This window comes from Lissotriton helveticus, chromosome 2_1 (assembly GCF_964261635.1).
Source record: "Lissotriton helveticus chromosome 2_1, aLisHel1.1, whole genome shotgun sequence".
Classification (NCBI taxonomy): domain Eukaryota; kingdom Metazoa; phylum Chordata; class Amphibia; order Caudata; family Salamandridae; genus Lissotriton; species Lissotriton helveticus.
Genome location: NC_136059.1, coordinates 30,413,986 through 30,431,746, shown reverse-complemented (window position 1 = coordinate 30,431,746; position 17,761 = coordinate 30,413,986). Strand labels below are relative to the sequence as shown.

The window sequence follows — 17,761 nt, the reverse complement described above, 5'->3', positions numbered from 1 at the left end:
CTCCTGTGACTCAGTTCTAGGCCCTCTTCTATAACTCCCTGTGGTCATCTCTTGTGTCTCAGTTCTAGGCCCTCTTCTATAACTCCCTGTGGTCGTCTCTTGTGTCTTAGTTCTAGGCTCTCTTCTATAACTCCCTGTGGTTGTCTCTTGTGTCTCAGTTCTAGGCCCTCTTCTATAACTCCCTGTGGTCATCTCCTGTGACTCAGTTCTAGGCCCTCTTCTATAACTCCCTGTGGTCATCTCTTGTGTCTCAGTTCTAGGTCCTCTTCTATAACTCCCTGTGGTCGTCTCTTGTGTCTTAGTTCTAGGCTCTCTTCTATAACTCCCTGTGGTTGTCTCTTGTGTCTTAGTTCTAGGCTCTCTTCCATAACTCCCTGTGGTCGTCTCTTGTGTCTCAGTTCTAGGCCCTCTTCTATAACTCCCTGTGGTCGTCTCTTGTGTCTCAGTTCTAGGCTCTCTTCCATAACTCCCTGTGGTCGTCTTTTGTGACTCAGTTCTAGGCTCTCTTCTTTAACTCCCTGTGGTCGTCTCTTGTGTCTCAGTTCTAGGCCCTCTTCTATAACTCCCTGTGATCGTCTCTTGTGTCTCAGTTCTAGGCCCTCTTCTACACCTCCTTGTGGTCGTCTCTTTTGTCTCAGTTCTAGGCTCTCTTCTTTAACTCCCTGTGGTCGTCTCTTGCGTCTCAGTTCTAGGCCCTCTTCCATAACTCCCTGTGGTCGTCTCTTGTGTCTCAGTTCTAGGCTCTCTTCTTTACCTCCCTGTGGCCGTCTCTTGCGTCTCAGTTCTAGGCTCTCTTCTTTAACTCCCTGTGGTCGTCTCTTGTGTCTCAGTTCTAGGCTCTCTTCCATAACTCCCTGTGGTTGTCACTTGTATCTCAGTTCTAGGCCCTCTTCTATAACTCCCTGTGGTCATCTCCTGTGACTCAGTTCTAGGCCCTCTTCTATAACTCCCTGTGGTCGTCTCTTGTGTCTTAGTTCTAGGCTCTCTTCTATAACTCCCTGTGGTTGTCTCTTGTGTCTCAGTTCTAGGCCCTCCTCTATAACTCCATGTGATCGTCTCTTGTGTCTCAGTTCTAGGCCCTCTTCTATAACTCCCTGTGGTCGTCTCTTGTGTCTCAGTTCTAGGCCCTCTTCTACACCTCCTTGTGGTCATCTCTTTTGTCTCAGTTCTAGGCTCTCTTCTTTAACTCCCTGTGGTAGTCTCTTGTGTCTCAGTTCTAGGCCCTCTTCTATAACTCCCTGTGGTCGTCTCTTGTGTCTCAGTTCTAGGCTCTCTTCTATAACACCCTGTGGTCGTCTCTTGTGTCTCAGTTCTAGGCTCTGTTCTATAACTCCCTGTGGTCGTCTCTTGTGTCTCAGTTCTAGGCTCTCTTCTTTAACTCCCTGTGGTCGTCTCTTGTGTCTCAGTTCTAGGCTCTCTTCTATTTGTCCCTGTGGTTGTCTCTTGTGACTCATTTCTAGGCCCTCTTCTACTACTCCCTGTGGTCGTCTCTTGTGTTTGAGGTCTAGGCCCTCTTCCATAACTCCCTGTGGTTGTCTCTTGTGTCTTAGTTCTAGGCTCTCTTCCATAACTCCCTGTGGTCGTCTCTTGTGTCTCAGTTCTAGGCTCTCTTCTATAACTCCCTGTGGTCGTCTCTTGTATCTCAGTTCTAGGCCCTCTTCTATAACTCCATGTGGTCGTCTCTTGTGTCTCAGTTCTAGGCTCTCTTCTTTAACTCCCTGTGGTCTTCTCTTGTGTCTCAGTTCTAGGCTCTCTTCTTTAACTCCCTGTGGTCGTCTCTTGTGTCTCATTTCTAGGCTCTCTTCTTTAACTCCCTGTGGTCGTCTCTTGTGTCTCAGTTCTAGGCCCTCTTCTATAACTCCTTGTGGCTGTCTCTTGCGTCTCAGTTCTAGGCTCTCTTCTTTAACTCCCTGTGGTCGTCTCTTGTGTCTCAGTTCTAGGCTCTCTTCCATAACTCCCTGTGGTCGTCTCTTGTGTCTCAGTTCTAGGCTCTCTTCTACAACTCCCTGTGGTCGTCTCTTGTGTCTCAGTTCTAAGCTCTCTTCTTTAACTCCCTGTGGTCGTCTCTTGTGTCTCAGTTCTAGGCCCTCTTCTATAACTCCCTGTGGTCGTCTCTTGTGTCTCAGTTCTAGGCTCTCTTCTTTAACTCCCTGTGGTCGTCTCTTGTGTCTCAGTTCTAGGCTCTCTTCTTTAACTCCCTGTGGTCGTCTCTTGTGTCTCAGTTCTAGGCCCTCTTCTATAACTCCTTGTGGCTGTCTCTTGCGTCTCAGTTCTAGGCTCTCTTCTTTAACTCCCTGTGGTCGTCTCTTGTGTCTCAGTTCTACGCCCTCTTCTTTAACTCCATGTGGTCGTCTCTTGTGTCTCAGTTCTAGGCTCTCTTCTTCAACTCCCTGTGGTCGTCTCTTGTGTCTCAGTTCTAGGCCCTCTTCTTTAACTCCCTGTGGTCGTCTCTTGTGTCTCAGTTCTAGGCTCTCTTCTTTAACTCCCTGTGGTCGTCTCTTGCGTCTCAGTTTTAGGCTCTCTTCTATAACTCCCTGTGGTCGTCTCTTGCGTCTCAGTTCTAGGCTCTCTTCTATAACTCCCTGTGGTCGTCTCTTGTGTCTCAGTTTGAGGCCCTCTTCTTTAACTCCCTGTGGTCGTCTCTTGTGTCTCAGTTCTAGTCCCTCTTCCATAACTCCCTGTGGTCGTCTCTTGTGTCTCAGTTCTAGTCCCTCTTCCATAACTCCCTGTGGTCGTCTCTTGTGTCTCAGTTCTAGGCTCTCTTCTTTAACTCCCTGTGGTCGTCTCTTGTGTCTCAGTTCTAGGCTCTCTTCTTTAACTCCCTGTGGTCGTCTCTTGTGTCTCAGTTCTAGGCCCTCTTCTATAACTCCCTGTGGTCGTCTCTTGCGTCTCAGTTCTAGGCTCTCTTCTTTACCTCCCTGTGGCCCTCTCTTGCGTCTCAGTTCTAGGCTCTCTTCTTTAACTCCCTGTGGTCGTCTCTTGTGTCTCAGGTCTAGGACCTCTTCTATAACTCCTTGTGGCTGTCTCTTGCGTCTCAGTCCTAGGCTCTCTTCTTTAACTCCTTGTGGTCGTCTCTTGCGTCTCAGTTCTAGGCTCTCTTCTTTAACTCCCTGTGGTCGTCTCTTGTGTCTCAGTTCTAGGCTCTCTTCTTTAACTCCCTGTGGTCGTCTCTTGCGTCTCAGTTCTAGGCCCTCTTCTATAACTCCCTGTGGTCGTCTTTTGCGTCTCAGTTCTAGGCTCTCTTCTTTACCTTCCTGTGGCCGTCTCTTGCGTCTCAGTTCTAGGCTCTCTTCTTTAACTCCCTGTGGTCGTCTCTTGTGTCTCAGGTCTAAGACCTCTTCCATAACTCCCTGTGGTCGTCTCTTGTGTCTCAGTTCTAGGCTCTCTTCCATAACTCCATGTGGTCGTCTCTTGTGTCTCAGTTCTAGGCTCTCTTCCATAACTCCATGTGGTCGTCTCTTGTGTTTGAGGTCTAGGCTCTCTTCTATAACTCCCTGTGGTCGTCTCTTGTGTCTCAGGTCTAGGACCTCTTCTATAACTCCCTGTGGTTGTCTCTTGTGTCTCAGTTCTAGGCTCTCTTCTATAACTCCTTGTGGTCGTCTCTTGTGTCTCAGTTCTAGTCCCTCTTCTATGTGTCCCTGTGGTCGTCTCTTGTGTCTCAGTTCTAGGCTCTCTTCTTTAACTCTCTGTGGTCGTCTCTTGCGTCTCAGTTCTAGGCCCTCTTCTATAACTCCCTGTGGTCGTCTCTTGCGTCTCAGTTCTAGGCTCTCTTCTTTAACTCCCTGTGGTCGTCTCTTGCGTCTCAGTTCTAGGCCCTCTTCTATAACTCCCTGTGGTCGTCTCTTGCGTCTCAGTTCTAGGCTCTCTTCTTTACCTCCCTGTGGCCGTCTCTTGCGTGTCAGTTCTAGGCTCTCTTCTTTAACTCCCTATGGTCGTCTCTTGTGTCTCAGGTCTAGGACCTCTTCCATAACTCCCTGTGGTCATCTCTTGTGTCTCAGTTCTAGGCTCTCTTCCATAACTCCATGTGGTCGTCTCTTGTGTCTCAGTTCTAGGCTCTCTTCCATAACTCCATGTGGTCGTCTCTTGTGTTTGAGGTCTAGGCTCTCTTCTATAACTCCCTGTGGTCGTCTCTTGTGTCTCAGTTCTAGGCTCTCTTCTATAACTCCTTGTGGTCGTCTCTTGTGTCTCAGTTCTAGTCCCTCTTCTATGTGTCCCTGTGGTCGTCTCTTGTGTCTCAGTTCTAGGCTCTCTTCTTTAACTCCCTGTGGTCGTCTCTTGTGTCTCAGTTCTAGGCTCTCTTCCATAACTCCTTGTGGTCGTCTCTTGTGTCTCAGTTCTAGTCCCTCTTCTATGTGTCCCTGTGGTCGTCTCTTGTGTCTCAGTTCTAGGCTCTCTTCTATAACTCCTTGTGGTCGTCTCTTGTGTCTTAGTTCTAGGCTCTCTTCCATAACTCCTTGTGGTCGTCTCTTGTGTCTCAGTTCTAGTCCCTCTTCTATGTGTCCTTGTGGTCGTCTCTTGTGTCTCAGTTCTAGGCCCTCTTCTATAACTCCTTGTGGTCGTCTCTTGTGTCTCAGTTCTAGTCCCTCTTCTATAACTCCCTGTGGTCGTCTCTTGTGTCTCAGTTCTAGGCTCTCTTCCATAACTCCTTGTGGTCGTCTCTTGTGTCTCAGTTCTAGTCCCTCTTCTATGTGTCCCTGTGGTCGTCTCTTGTGTCTCAGTTCTAGGCTCTCTTCTATAACTCCTTGTGGTCGTCTCTTGTGTCTCAGTTCTAGTCCCTCTTCTATGTGTCCCTGTGGTCGTCTCTTGTGTCTCAGTTCTAGGCTCTCTTCTATAACTCCTTGTGGTCGTCTCTTGTGTCTCAGTTCTAGTCCCTCTTCTATGTGTCCCTGTGGTCGACTCTTGCGTCTCAGTTCTAGTCCCTCTTCTATGTGTCCCTGTGGTCGTCTCTTGTGTCTCAGTTCTAGGCTCTCTTCTATAACTCCTTGTGGTCGTCTCTTGTGTCTCAGTTCTAGTCCCTCTTCTATGTGTCCCTGTGGTCGTCTTTTGCGTCTCAGTTCTAGTCCCTCTTCTATGTGTCCCTGTGGTCGTCTCTTGTGTCTCAGTTCTAGGCTCTCTTCTATAACTCCTTGTGGTCGTCTCTTGTGTCTCAGTTCTAGTCCCTCTTCTATGTGTCCCTGTGGTCGTCTTTTGCGTCTCAGTTCTAGTCCCTCTTCTATGTGTCCCTGTGGTCGTCTCTTGTGTCTCAGTTCTAGGCTCTCTTCTATAACTCCTTGTGGTCGTCTCTTGCGTCTCAGTTCTAGTCCCTCTTCTATGTGTCCTTGTGGTCGTCTCTTGTGTCTTAGTTCTAGGCTCTCTTCTTTAACTCCCTGTGGTCGTCTCTTGTGTCTCAGTTCTAGGCTCTCTTCCATAACTCCCTGTGGTCGTCTCTTGTGTCTCAGTTCTAGGCTCTCTTCTATAACTCCTTGTGGTCGTCTCTTGTGTCTCAGTTCTAGTCCCTCTTCTATGTGTCCCTGTGGTCGTCTCTTGCGTCTCAGTTCTAGTCCCTCTTCTATGTGTCCCTGTGGTCGTCTCTTGTGTCTCAGTTCTAGGCTCTCTTCTATAACTCCTTGTGGTCGTCTCTTGCATCTCAGTTCTAGTCCCTCTTCTATGTGTCCTTGTGGTCGTCTCTTGTGTCTTAGTTCTAGGCTCTCTTCTTTAACTCCCTGTGGTCGTCTCTTGTGTCTCAGTTCTAGGCTCTCTTCCATAACTCCCTGTGGTCGTCTCTTGTGTCTCAGTTCTAGGCTCTCTTCCATAACTCCTTGTCGTCGTCTCTTGTGTCTCAGTTCTAGGCCCTGTTCTATAAATCCTTGTGGTCGTCTCTTGTGTCTTAGTTCTAGGCCCTCTTCTATACCTCCTTGTGGTTGTCTCTTGTGTCTTAGTTCTAGGCCCTGTTCTATAACTCCTTGTGGTCGTCTCTTGTGTCTTAGTTCTAGGCCCTCTTCTATACCTCCTTGTGGTCGTCTCTTGTGTCTCAGTTCTAGGCCCTCTTCTATGTGTCCCTGTGGTCGTCTCTTGTGTCTCAGTTCTAGGCTCTCTTCTTTAACTCCCTGTGGTCATCTCTTGTGTCTCAGTTCTAGGCCCTCTTCTATAACTCCCTGTGGTCGTCTCTTGTGTCTCAGTTCTAGGCTCTCTTCCATAACTCCCTGTGGTCGTCTCTTGTGTCTCAGTTCTAGGCTCTCTTCCATAACTCCTTGTGGTCGTCTCTTGTGTCTCAGTTCTAGGCCCTGTTCTATAACTCCTTGTGGTCGTCTCTTGTGTCTTAGTTCTAGGCTCTCTTCTATACCTCCTTGTGGTCGTCTCTTGTGTCTTAGTTCTAGGCTCTCTTCTATACCTCCTTGTGGTCGTCTCTTGTGTCTCAGTTCTAGGCTCTCTTCCATAACTCCCTGTGGTCGTCTCTTGTGTCTCAGTTCTAGGCTCTCTTCCATAACTCCTTGTGGTCGTCTCTTGTGTCTCAGTTCTAGTCCCTCTTCTATGTGTCCCTGTGGTCGTCTCTTGTGTCTCAGTTCTAGGCCCTCTTCTATACCTCCTTGTGGTTGTCTCTTGTGTCTTAGTTCTAGGCTCTCTTCTATACCTCCTTGTGGTTGTCTCTTGTGTCTTAGTTCTAGTCCCTCTTCTATGTGTCCCTGTGGTTGTCTCTTGTGTCTTAGTTCTAGGCTCTCTTCCATAACTCCTTGTGGTCGTCTCTTGTGTCTCAGTTCTAGGCCCTCTTCTATAGCTCCTTGTGGTTGTCTCTTGTGTCTTAGTTCTAGGCTCTCTTCTATACCTCCTTGTGGTCGTCTCTTGTGTCTCAGTTCTAGGCCCTCTTCTATACCTCCTTGTGGTTGTCTCTTGTGTCTTAGTTCTAGGCTCTCTTCTATACCTCCTTGTGGTCGTCTCTTGTGTCTCAGTTCTAGGCCCTCTTCTATACCTCTTTGTGGTTGTCTCTTGTGTCTTAGTTCTAGGCTCTCTTCTATACCTCCTTGTGGTTGTCTCTTGTGTCTTAGTTCTAGTCCCTCTTCTATGTGTCCCTGTGGTTGTCTCTTGTGTCTTAGTTCTAGGCTCTCTTCCATAACTCCCTGTGGTCGTCTCTTGTGTCTCAGTTCTAGGCCCTGTTCTATACCTCCTTGTGGTCGTCTCTTGTGTCTTAGTTCTAGGCCCTGTTCTATAACTCCTTGTGGTCGTCTCTTGTGTCTTAGTTCTAGGCCCTCTTCTATACCTCCTTGTGGTTGTCTCTTGTGTCTTAGTTCTAGGCCCTCTTCTATACCTCCTTGTGGTCGTCTCTTGTGTCTTAGTTCTAGGCCCTCTTCTATACCTCCTTGTGGTTGTCTCTTGTGTCTTAGTTCTAGGCCCTCTTCTATACCTCCTTGTGGTTGTCTCTTGTGTCTTAGTTCTAGGCCCTCTTCTATACCTCCTTGTGGTAGTCTCTTGTGTCTTAGTTCTAGGCCCTCTTCCATAACTCCCTGTGGTCGTCTCTTGTGTCTCAGTTCTAGGCCCTGTTCTATACCTCCTTGTGGTCGTCTCTTGTGTCTTAGTTCTAGGCCCTGTTCTATAACTCCTTGTGGTCGTCTCTTGTGTCTTAGTTCTAGGCCCTCTTCTATACCTCCTTGTGGTCGTCTCTTGTGTCTTAGTTCTAGGCCCTCTTCTATACCTCCTTGTGGTTGTCTCTTGTGTCTTAGTTCTAGGCCCTCTTCTATACCTCCTTGTGGTTGTCTCTTGTGTCTTAGTTCTAGGCTCTCTTCTATACCTCCTTGTGGTCGTCTCTTGTGTCTTAGTTCTAGGCCCTCTTCTATACCTCCTTGTGGTCGTCTCTTGTGTCTTAGTTCTAGGCCCTCTTCTATACCTCCTTGTGGTTGTCTCTTGTGTCTTAGTTCTAGGCCCTCTTCTATACCTCCTTGTGGTCGTCTCTTGTGTCTTAGTTCTAGGCCCTCTTCTATACCTCCTTGTGGTTGTCTCTTGTGTCTTAGTTCTAGGCCCTCTTCTATAACTCCCTGTGGTCGTCTCTTGTGACTCAGGTCTAGGACCTCTCCTATTAGTTTTTAATTGTTTCTTTGAAGGAAATACTTCCATCTACAGCATGAAACACCCCACTAAATATTACAATATATTAAAAGAGTGTCACAGAGGATTTGTTCTCTGTCATTCAAATGTCTTTTTAGGTCTGGCTTTGAGGCAGCTTCAGTTCTTTTACCAGACTATTGTTTTTAAAATAACAAACATGCTTAATGTACATGGGCAGAGGGTCTTTTTGGTCAGCAGGATTTATTGACTGGTCTGTTAAATTCTCCTTCACATTTTGCTCCTGCACGCGACAGTGGATAATCCCACTCTTCCCATGGGCTGCTATTCCATGTCTCTGCACTTTGTTCACATCGACTTAAAAATAGTTTTTTCTCTTCAATGACAAAGGTTGCTCAAAGTCCGCATTTTTCCTTCTTTCTTTATATTAAGTTTACATCCAAGTTATTTAATGTACCTGAGATTTCAGGTGCCTTGTTAAATAGTGACTTATTTTATGCCCCTTTCTAGGTCTGGCCTTTGAGACAGCTTTAGCTGTTCCGTCAGACAATTTTTTTTTAAAATGCATAATGTACCTACAGATAGGGGCTTGTGCTCTGTGGTTTTCATCATTCTATTGGCAATCATGTTTTACTTCTGTCCACCCTAGGGTCAGGGCAGGGTCAACACCTTTCCAAGAGAAAAATACTGCTCATCCGTCAACATTTTACCATTCTGCAAAGGCCCAGAGATGGTTCTTAAGTATGGAGTCATCGGTATTCAGTTTTGGTTCGAGCCTGGGCAGGCATGCTGTATTGAGGTATGGAACAGAAGCTCCGCCCATTTTCCCACCCATCTTTTCAATTGGCTCCTGTTACTGTCCTTTCAAATCCCTTGCTTTTGATTGATGAACAGGCTTAGTAGTCCCTCCATGGTACCGCCTTGTCTGCATTTGTAACCTCACCATTGGCCTGGACTTTTTACTTGTGGTGTTACACGGTCTGCTTCATCTAGTCTGTGAGCACTGTTTTCTTTAATGATCTTCCACTATTCCACCCATGACGTGCTTTCCTACGAGGCAGCACAACACCCGCTTTTATATTTTTAATATTTATGGCTGCGGGTCCGCTTTAAGTATAGTGGCTGCACTTATTAGTTAATTTTCACTACATTGTTTATTTTTTATTATTTTTTTGGGGTGAAAGTGCCCCATACCGCACTTTCACTTTAATATTGGCCTCGCCCCTTTCTTTAGACGCTGCTCACTGTAACCTGAATACGGCGAGTACGGTCTAAAGAAAGGGCCGCAGCCACCATTAAAGTGGTCTCGCCTTTGCGAGAGTTTGAGCTATTGACATTATAAATAACAATGTCTTTTGTACATGTATTAGTTTTAAAAACACATAAATAAAATTGCATTGTCATTTACAATGCCAATAGCTTAAACTCTTGCAAATGCGAGACCTATTGTATTGCAAATGCTGGCTAACATGGCTTTTCCTCTTTTTTTATTTTAAATATCAGCCAGAGGTCATTAGGGCAGGTATAGAACACATTTTAAAGTGCTTTATTTTTAGATTTACAGTTTAAAGTATGTGATGACAAGTCCAGAGAAGTCAAAAGACCCAATCCAGACTGGAAACTCCTGGAACTGTATTACACGATGTGCAGACAGGGAAAGTGCGCCCTATTACATTGAATACGCTGCCCCCCGAGCAGCCACAAAGTCGGGTTGTCCTGGGAGCAGCGCATTCAAATGAAATAAGGAGCGATTTTTAAGCTGCCGCTCCGTGTTTCACTCTGCTGGAAGTAACGCGCCTGCACTTTTAAGAGGAGTGAGACGTCTCCTTGCAGGTGGGTGCAGTGAGTGGCTGCCCCTTCCAGCAAGGGGATGTCTGGGGGTCCATAGGACCCCCTTCCGCCCCTCTAAATGGTGGTCATCAGGGAGCGCACTTACAGTGTGCCAACTATTAGGCATCACACTGTCAGTGCCCCGCCTGACCGCTTCTTTGCCACTGTGCACGTGTTTGTAATAAGGCGCGGGCGCAGAGGCCAAGGGATCCCCGCATTTGCATTGGGCCATGCCCCCTTGCAAATGAGGGTACACCCCCTGGTGATAGCACTAGTGCTACATGTGCACCAGCGCTATCTGTATTATAGAAAGTGCAGCACAAGAATCTGTGGCCTCTTCTGTAATACCAAAGTTCCACGGGGGCACTCAACGTGTGCGCAAATGCCTGTTGTGCACACAGCGTGCGTTCTATAATACAGCCCCTGATTTTTTAAGCCAAAAATGGCTTTCTCCACCTAAATTTGCCAAAGCAACAATATAAGTCAGTGGGGAAAACACATTCTCCCAATTTTTATTTCAAAATCTTCCTTTCTAGTTGTAAAATTGTGGCATGTATGGAAGTAGTCTGCTTCAGTGTCAAGGGCAGTTTGCTTTCTTTCTTAATAAATACATTATTTTTTTATTTTAATAAACATTGATATAACCTTTTTTTTTCATTTTATAGTGGCCCAGCCGCTCCCCACATCAGTGGTTACGAAACAAGCATTGGCAAAGCCAAATAGGTCTCAGCAATGTAAGTCCTATAGGCATTGGCAATGTTAATGCATTGATATATATTAACAGAAACAGCCCCAGAGCAGTGCACACATGCATTTACATTGCCAACGCCTATAGTGTGGCGCCGCGGCCAGGGCGACTGACTCCGGAATCTGGGGATCACGGTTCGATCCCCGGCACCGGCGGCAGAGTAGCCCAGCACCATATGACTCTGGGCAATAGCTTGCTTAATCTTCCCGACGGCCCCCAGCGCCTAGAGACCCTAACGGGTGATTGTGCGCTTTACAAATGTGGATTATTATATTATTAGCTCTTGAATTGCCTAGACCTAATGGCTTTGCCAATACTTGTTAACAGTGTATTGATGGAGACGCTATAGAGCACGCACCATTGCAGAACTGTGAGAAAGGTAGGTCATACAAAATTGCCATGTTCTGAAAATCCTTCTTTATGTTTATAAATCGTGTCTCTTGATGTATTTAGAAGGCTGTCATTTATGCATTCTTTGTAAATGTGCAAAGAGAGATTCTAAAACAATACAATCCGTACGTACAGCATTAGTGTACATATGTTATTCTGCGTTTCATATAAACATGTTTTGTTTGCATGGTAGAGAATAGGGTGAGTACACAGACTGATATGGAGGAAGTCATCCACCAGTAATGCATCCTTTCCTTTCACTCTGTCGTGGTCCCTATCTAACAATAAAGCCAGAATCAGTGGGCCTCATTTATGAAAAGTGACGCATCGCTGCGTGAAAACAGCGAAGCGTCACTTTTCACTGCGCCCTCCTTGCAACACCAATGATGCGTCATATTTACAGTATGACGCATCATGGCGCAAGGAGTTACAGATACGTCAGTATATCTGACGTATCTGTAAGCGCAAAAGTGACGCATTGCTGGAGTGTGTCACAAAAGTGACGCAACTCCTGCAATGTATCCCATGTGAAAGGGCCTGCGTCAGTCTTACTCCTGCTGTGAGGCAGGCGTAAGAAATTGACGCATTTGTGTCCTAGAAGTGGCGCAGTGAAATCACATAGATTTCGCTGCGTCACTTCTACGACCCTTTCTTGCGTCAATACGCCCCTCTTGCATACATTATACCTGGCACAGGTATAATGTGGCGCAGGGGTTTACAAAGTGACGCATCTACCTAGATGCGTCACTTTGTAAATATGGTGCAACAAGGCGCATTTTTTATGTCACTGGCGCGTCACAAAAAGTGCCGCACCAGTGGCATAAAAGTGACGCATAGCCTCATAAATGAAGCCCAGTGAGTTTAGATCATTTAAATACAGAGCCCAAACCCATGAGTTAGCTTTGTTAAACACAGAGCATTAGGATGGACTAAACAGAAAATAAATATTTTATGTTCTGCAGAAAAAGCCTGGACCAGCAGCAATCTGCCCCTAGGATGTGCCGGGACCGTTCACCCATTTGGGGGGAAAAGTAGTCCCGATGCATGAAAATGGCTGCGGCGGTTGTTTTAGAGTAGGTGGCTGGTGCTCTTAGAGAGGGCTAAACACTGGAAGAGGCATGACGTAAGCATGTCCTTGACAAATGGGCAGAATGCACAATGGAGTTACGATGGTGCCAGCAAATGGGAAGCCTATGGACGGGCTTTAAAGCCACAAGTAGATACAGCATGTCTCTCTTCGAGACAGCGCATGCGCGCTGCACAGAGTCAAGACCTAAGAAGATGGGTCTCCTTGCAGAGTGTGAAGGGGGGCCCCTGAGTCTCCCATATCTCACTGCTATTTACTGGCCTTGGATTGAATGCTCCCCCTGTTAAGGACTTAGGCCCCTGTCCCACGCAGTGCCAACTGATGCTTGTAGTGTGGGCACTGCTTCGGTGCCTGTTTTTTTTTTAAATTTCTTTCCCATTCTTTACCATTCCGAATGTCCGCCATCTTCAACAACCAACATATGGAAAGCGAAGGAATAGTGTTTCAGGGCTTTCCCCACGCTATTAGAACTGCAGGATTTGGCATAAAATATACAAGTATTTATAAAATATGAGCTCTTTTTATTTCTGTATTATCTCCTTAAAGAGATCTTTAAAGCAGAGTAACCGTGCCTCAAATTCCACATTAGGAGTGTCTGTAGAGCCGGGTTGAAATTACAAAATACTGGGGCATATTACCAAGGGCCTTATCGCCGCTTTAGCGGGAATTTTTCCCGCTAAAGCGGCGATAATTTTATTGCCCTATTACCTAGCTGTCGCTAACACCAGTTAGCGATAGCTAATAGGCGATAGCGGGCATTCAGGGGGCCACTTTGCATGTCAGCGATAATTATCGCTAATGACATGCAAAGTGGGCGTGCCAAGATGTTAGCAACTGGAAACAGTCGCTAACATTGCTATCCTCTATTACCAACTTTTGGAAATAATCGCGCTAAGCGTGATTATCTCCAAAAGCTAATGCCTGCCCAGAGCAGTTCTTAGCCATGTTATCCAATGGGAGGTGGATAACATGGCTAAGAGCATTTGCTCGGTAATGCATGAATATCGCTGACTTTTCAGCGATATTCATGCATTTCGTCCGATCTTTATCGCTTAGGAGATAAACCTTGATAATATCAAGGCTCCTAAGCGATAAAAATAGGCGAAGCTCGGAGATATAATTTTGGCCGCTAACCAAGCTTAGTGATAATTATCGCTATAGCTTGGTAATATGACCCACTGTTTCTTGCAGTCATACAGTTCTGTTGTAAGGGTTGCCATTTTTTTATCCGCGGCGCAAATTCTCCCGTTGTGCAGGAGAATTAATGAGTGGGTGGGCCGCGTCGGCCAACGGACGTGCACAGAACCAGCGAGGTAGTTCTCGCGATGGCAATTGGCCGACACAAGCACGGAACGGGTTAATGCATGACCAGCATTTTTATGTTTCAGCTGGTACAAACATTTGTGAAATCACCTAAAGGATTTTCTCCCTTTATCAGTACATGCTTTAAACAGTAAACATTATAAAAAATCACCATAAAATGTGATGTCCCTGATTGATACATAAAGTAAACAAAGGCAGAAAAGCCACGTTAAAATGAATACAGACGATTTCATAAAGTGAGGGCCTTTGCAAAATCTTAAAATATGAACACATTGCCAGTAGGTTTCTCTGGGTATGGTAGGAACCCTAGGGCCTCATTTACAGGGAACGTGCTCAGGGCAGCGCCCCAAGTCTACCTGCTGTGACGCCCTATGGCAATGTGAAAGGGCAGAAATGCACTATATTTATAACATAAGGTGCATTCTCGTCCTTTCACTGCTGGTGCACAGTTCACTGCCCAGCGCCAACAGAGGCAACCTTGTGCCATGGTGCAAGGGTGCCTCCGTTGCAGGCAGGATTGTTTTTGAGCACGAAGGGGTATCTACTTGTACACAAACCATCCTGAGAGGCGTTTTTCTCTTTCTATGTATGCCGCAGAAAGCATCACACATGGAAAGAGGAAAAAAAGAGAAGAAATAAAGACATTTCTCCTCAATCCGCCTGCTTTGGGGAGGCGTAAGGTTTTGGCGGTACCCCGGGTTTACCTGATTAAGTAAATCTGGGGCCCCATCAAAATGCATGGGTGCTGCGTGGGAACACCCGCCGCAACGCCCATGGCACGCCTCCTTGACATAGAGTAAGGCAACGCAGCGACTTGCGCTGATTGACATACTCCATCTCTATGAGGCCATGAAAGCCACACAGAGTGGTTTTGTGTCGCCTCATAGATATGGTTGAGAGGTTTGCGCAGCAGGAGCGTGAAAAAAAGTGCCGCTCGGGCTGCGCCGGCCTCAGGTAAGTAAGCCCCTTATTTACTATATTGTGCTTGAAATCTAAGGGCTAAGAAGAGAGGTTTTCATTTGATAGCCTGATGATCACGGCCCAACATTGGTGGCGACGTCCTGCAGGAACCGGAAGCACTCTTTCCTGTGACAAAGATCACAGGTTTGTGCGCGCATAGGCGTGTCCTCTCAGATCAAGGGGGTGTACTCAACCTTTCACTGGCTTCAAACTGACAGATAAGAGGCGTGGCCACCAAGATTAGGGTTCCAGTGATCTCTTTATTTCTCAATGTGACCTTTTCCTGAACTTGCTACCTCTGTGTGCACCTCGTGGCTGCGCCTGAGGGGCTTGTGGCAGACATTGACTGCTCGGGAGCTGTGTGCACCTGACAGCCAGTGAGATATTACACCTGACGTGCCTAAGGCAGAGCGCACACAAATTCAAGCATGGCAAAACCTTTCCAAAACTTTTCCAAGGCCAAGCCTTTTGGTTTTACCAATGCTTATTCAAAGTTGGTCTTATAAAAGGTGTAAAACAGCGCAACATTGTGACTTTCTGGGATTTGACTACCAGGTTAGAAGGCGAATGATTCTTTTCTAAAAATTAATAATTATGCCTGCATTTCACAACTGAAAGACTTGCTTTTTAAAAACAGTAAAAATGGTGCACCCCACTTGCCCACATGCCCGCCTGCCCCTCTGGTGCCCACAGGCAGAGGGTGCCCCTGCTAGGGGTGCAGTCCCAGCAGCGATGCTTCTTACCTATGCACGAGCCGCAGCACAGAGGGCAAGGAGCAGTGCCAGGGTCTGAGCCCCCGCAGTGCAGCACACCTGCCCCTCTGGTGCCCACCTGCCCCTCTGGTGCCCACAGACAGCGGGTGCCCGCCTCCCCCTGTGGTTCCCACCTGCCCCTATGCCCACCTGCCCCTCTGGTGCCCACCTGACCCTCTGGTGCCCACCTGCCCCTCTGGTGCCCACAGACAGCGGGTGCCCCTGCTAGGGGTGCAGTCCCAGCAGCGATGCTTCTTACCTGTGCACGAGCCGCAGCACAGAGGGCAAGCAGCAGGAGCAGGGTCTGAGCCCCAGCAGTGCAGCACACATGCCCCTATGCCCACATGCCCCTCTGGTGCCCACAGACAGCGGGTGCGCCTGCTAGGGGTGCTGTCCCAGCAGACGATGCTTCTTACCTGTGCGCGAGCCGCAGCACAGAGGGCAAGGAGCAGTGCCAGGGTCTGAGCCCCAGCAGTGCAGCACACATGCCCCTATGCCCACCTGCCCCTATGCCCACAGACAGCGGTGCCCCTGCTGAGGGTGCAGTCCCAGCAGCGATGCTTCTTACCTGTGCGCGAGCTGCAGCACAGAGGGCAAGGAGCAGTGCCAGGGTCTGAGCCCCCGCAGTGCAGCACACATGCCCCTATGCCCACCTGCCCCTGTGGTGCCCACAGACAGCGGTGCCCCTGCCAGGGGTGCAGTCCCAGCAGCGATGCTTCTTACCTGTGCGCGAGCTGCAGCACAGAGGGCAAGGAGCAGTGCCAGGGTCTGAGCCCCCGCAGTGCAGCACACATGCCCCTATGCCCACCTGCCCCTGTGGTGCCCACAGACAGCGGTGCCCCTGCCAGGGGTGCAGTCCCAGCAGACGATGCTTCTTACCTGTGCACGAGCTGCAGCGCAGAGGGCAAGGAGCAGGAGCAGGAGCAGGGTCTGAGCCCCAGCAGTGCAGCACACATGCCCCTATGCCCACCTGCCCCTGTGGTGCCCACAGACAGCGGTGCCCCTGCCAGGGGTGCAGTCCCAGCACACGATGCTTCTTACCTGTGCACGAGCTGCAGCGCAGAGGGCAAGGAGCAGGAGCAGGGTCTGAGCCCCCCCACGGATGCTGCAGGTCATCATGGCGTCGCTGTGCGCAGAGCTGTGCCCGTGTCTGTGCCCCCACGGATCCGCCCCTGGCACCCGCCGGCACCCTGTATTTATACCCCCGGCTCCCTCGGGGCCGTCACCCTCTCGATCCGTCTCAAAAAGAAAGCGGAAGGAGAGGTGGTTTCTAAGGCTCTTCCAGTAAACTTCTTCTTTCTGTTATTACCCAATCCGTCAAATCTCAGCAGCGCTTATTTTGTGATCCCAGCTAGTTGACCCTCTGCACCTAGCAGCTGCCATGAAGCAGGACTGGTGGGTTTGAATGAAAGCAGACCCTACCCCTTCCACTAATGCACCATCTCTTTATCCGCTGCTCTGAACAGGTGCTCTGCTACCCCTGGACCAGCACACACTCCCCCCTCTGCTAATGCACCATCACTTCATCCTAATACTAAACATAACGTTCTAAATGTAAAAACCTACTTATAGAAAAAAATAAACTCTGATACTCTGCACAAGCCAAGATTGTAACAACAAAGATGGGAAGTATGAAATGTTAAAAAATACTTTTTTCTGAACCTAAAGTCCCTCTATAAATATAAAGTTAAATATATGTAATCTGTGTTTCTTGTGCATACATCATTCAGATTCCACAATGTACAATACAGCAGCTCCCTAGAGAAGGGGACAGCCCTAGTGAGCCATAGGGTTTACACCTACACTAAGGAGAGTTTTACAGCGACAAACCCACTGGAAGAGCAGGACGTCCTCCGCGAATGGCTCTTAGGGTCGGACAACCACCACTAGTGACTCTGCTAGGGAGGTTAAAAAGCACAGTCCCTCTCGAACAGTGCTAAGTACAGATGTGCGGTACGGAGCAAGACCTACAAGATGGAGGCGCCTGCCCTGCCGCTCTAATAGGACAAAGGCCCTAGACACTGACCTCTGCGCGAGCGTTCCAACATCTGTGCTGCTGCCCCCTCACCCTTCAATGCATTTAACTCCACCCCATTGGATAGAATGTTGTGATAGCATTATCGCCCTTCTGCCTAGGTTTCTCCTGGTTGTTAAAGGCCCCCCCCCCGTTATAGGCCCTCGTTTGCAGCCTTCAGTTCTACAGACCTTCTACCTAGGTTTCTCCTGGTTGTTAAAGGCCCTCTCCCTCGTTATAGGCCCTCTTTTGCAGCCTTCAGTTCTACAGACCTTCTGCCTAGGTTTCTCCTGGTTGTTAAAGGCCCTCTCCCTCGTTATAGGCCCTCGTTTGCAGCCTTCAGTTCTACAGACCTTCTACCTAGGTTTATCCTGGTTGTTAAAGGCCCTCTCCCTCGTTATAGGCCCTCGTTTGCAGCCTTCAGTTCTACAGACCTTCTACCTAGGTTTCTCCTGGTTGTTAAAGGCCCTCTCCCTCGTTATAGGCCCTCTTTTGCAGCCTTCAGTTCTACAGACCTTCTACCTAGGTTTATCCTGGTTGTTAAAGGCCCTCTCCCTCGTTATAGGCCCTAGTTTGCAGCCTTCAGTTCTATCGCCCTTCTGCGTAGGTTTATCCTGGTTGTT

The 17,761-nt window shown here is 48.1% G+C and overlaps 1 protein-coding gene across 1 annotated transcript in view; it reads right to left on the bottom strand.

Moving 5' to 3' along the window:
• The window catches only part of LOC144819188 (avidin-like), a 33,811-nt gene extending 17,509 nt beyond the window's left edge, over nucleotides 1-16,302 (bottom strand). The window contains exon 1 of the mRNA XM_078677164.1: nucleotides 16,166-16,302. Coding sequence (XP_078533290.1) covers nucleotides 16,166-16,243 — 78 coding nt within the window. The 5' untranslated portion in view covers nucleotides 16,244-16,302. The remainder of the gene's footprint in view (nucleotides 1-16,165) is intronic.
• Nucleotides 16,303-17,761: the final 1,459 nt, after the last annotated feature.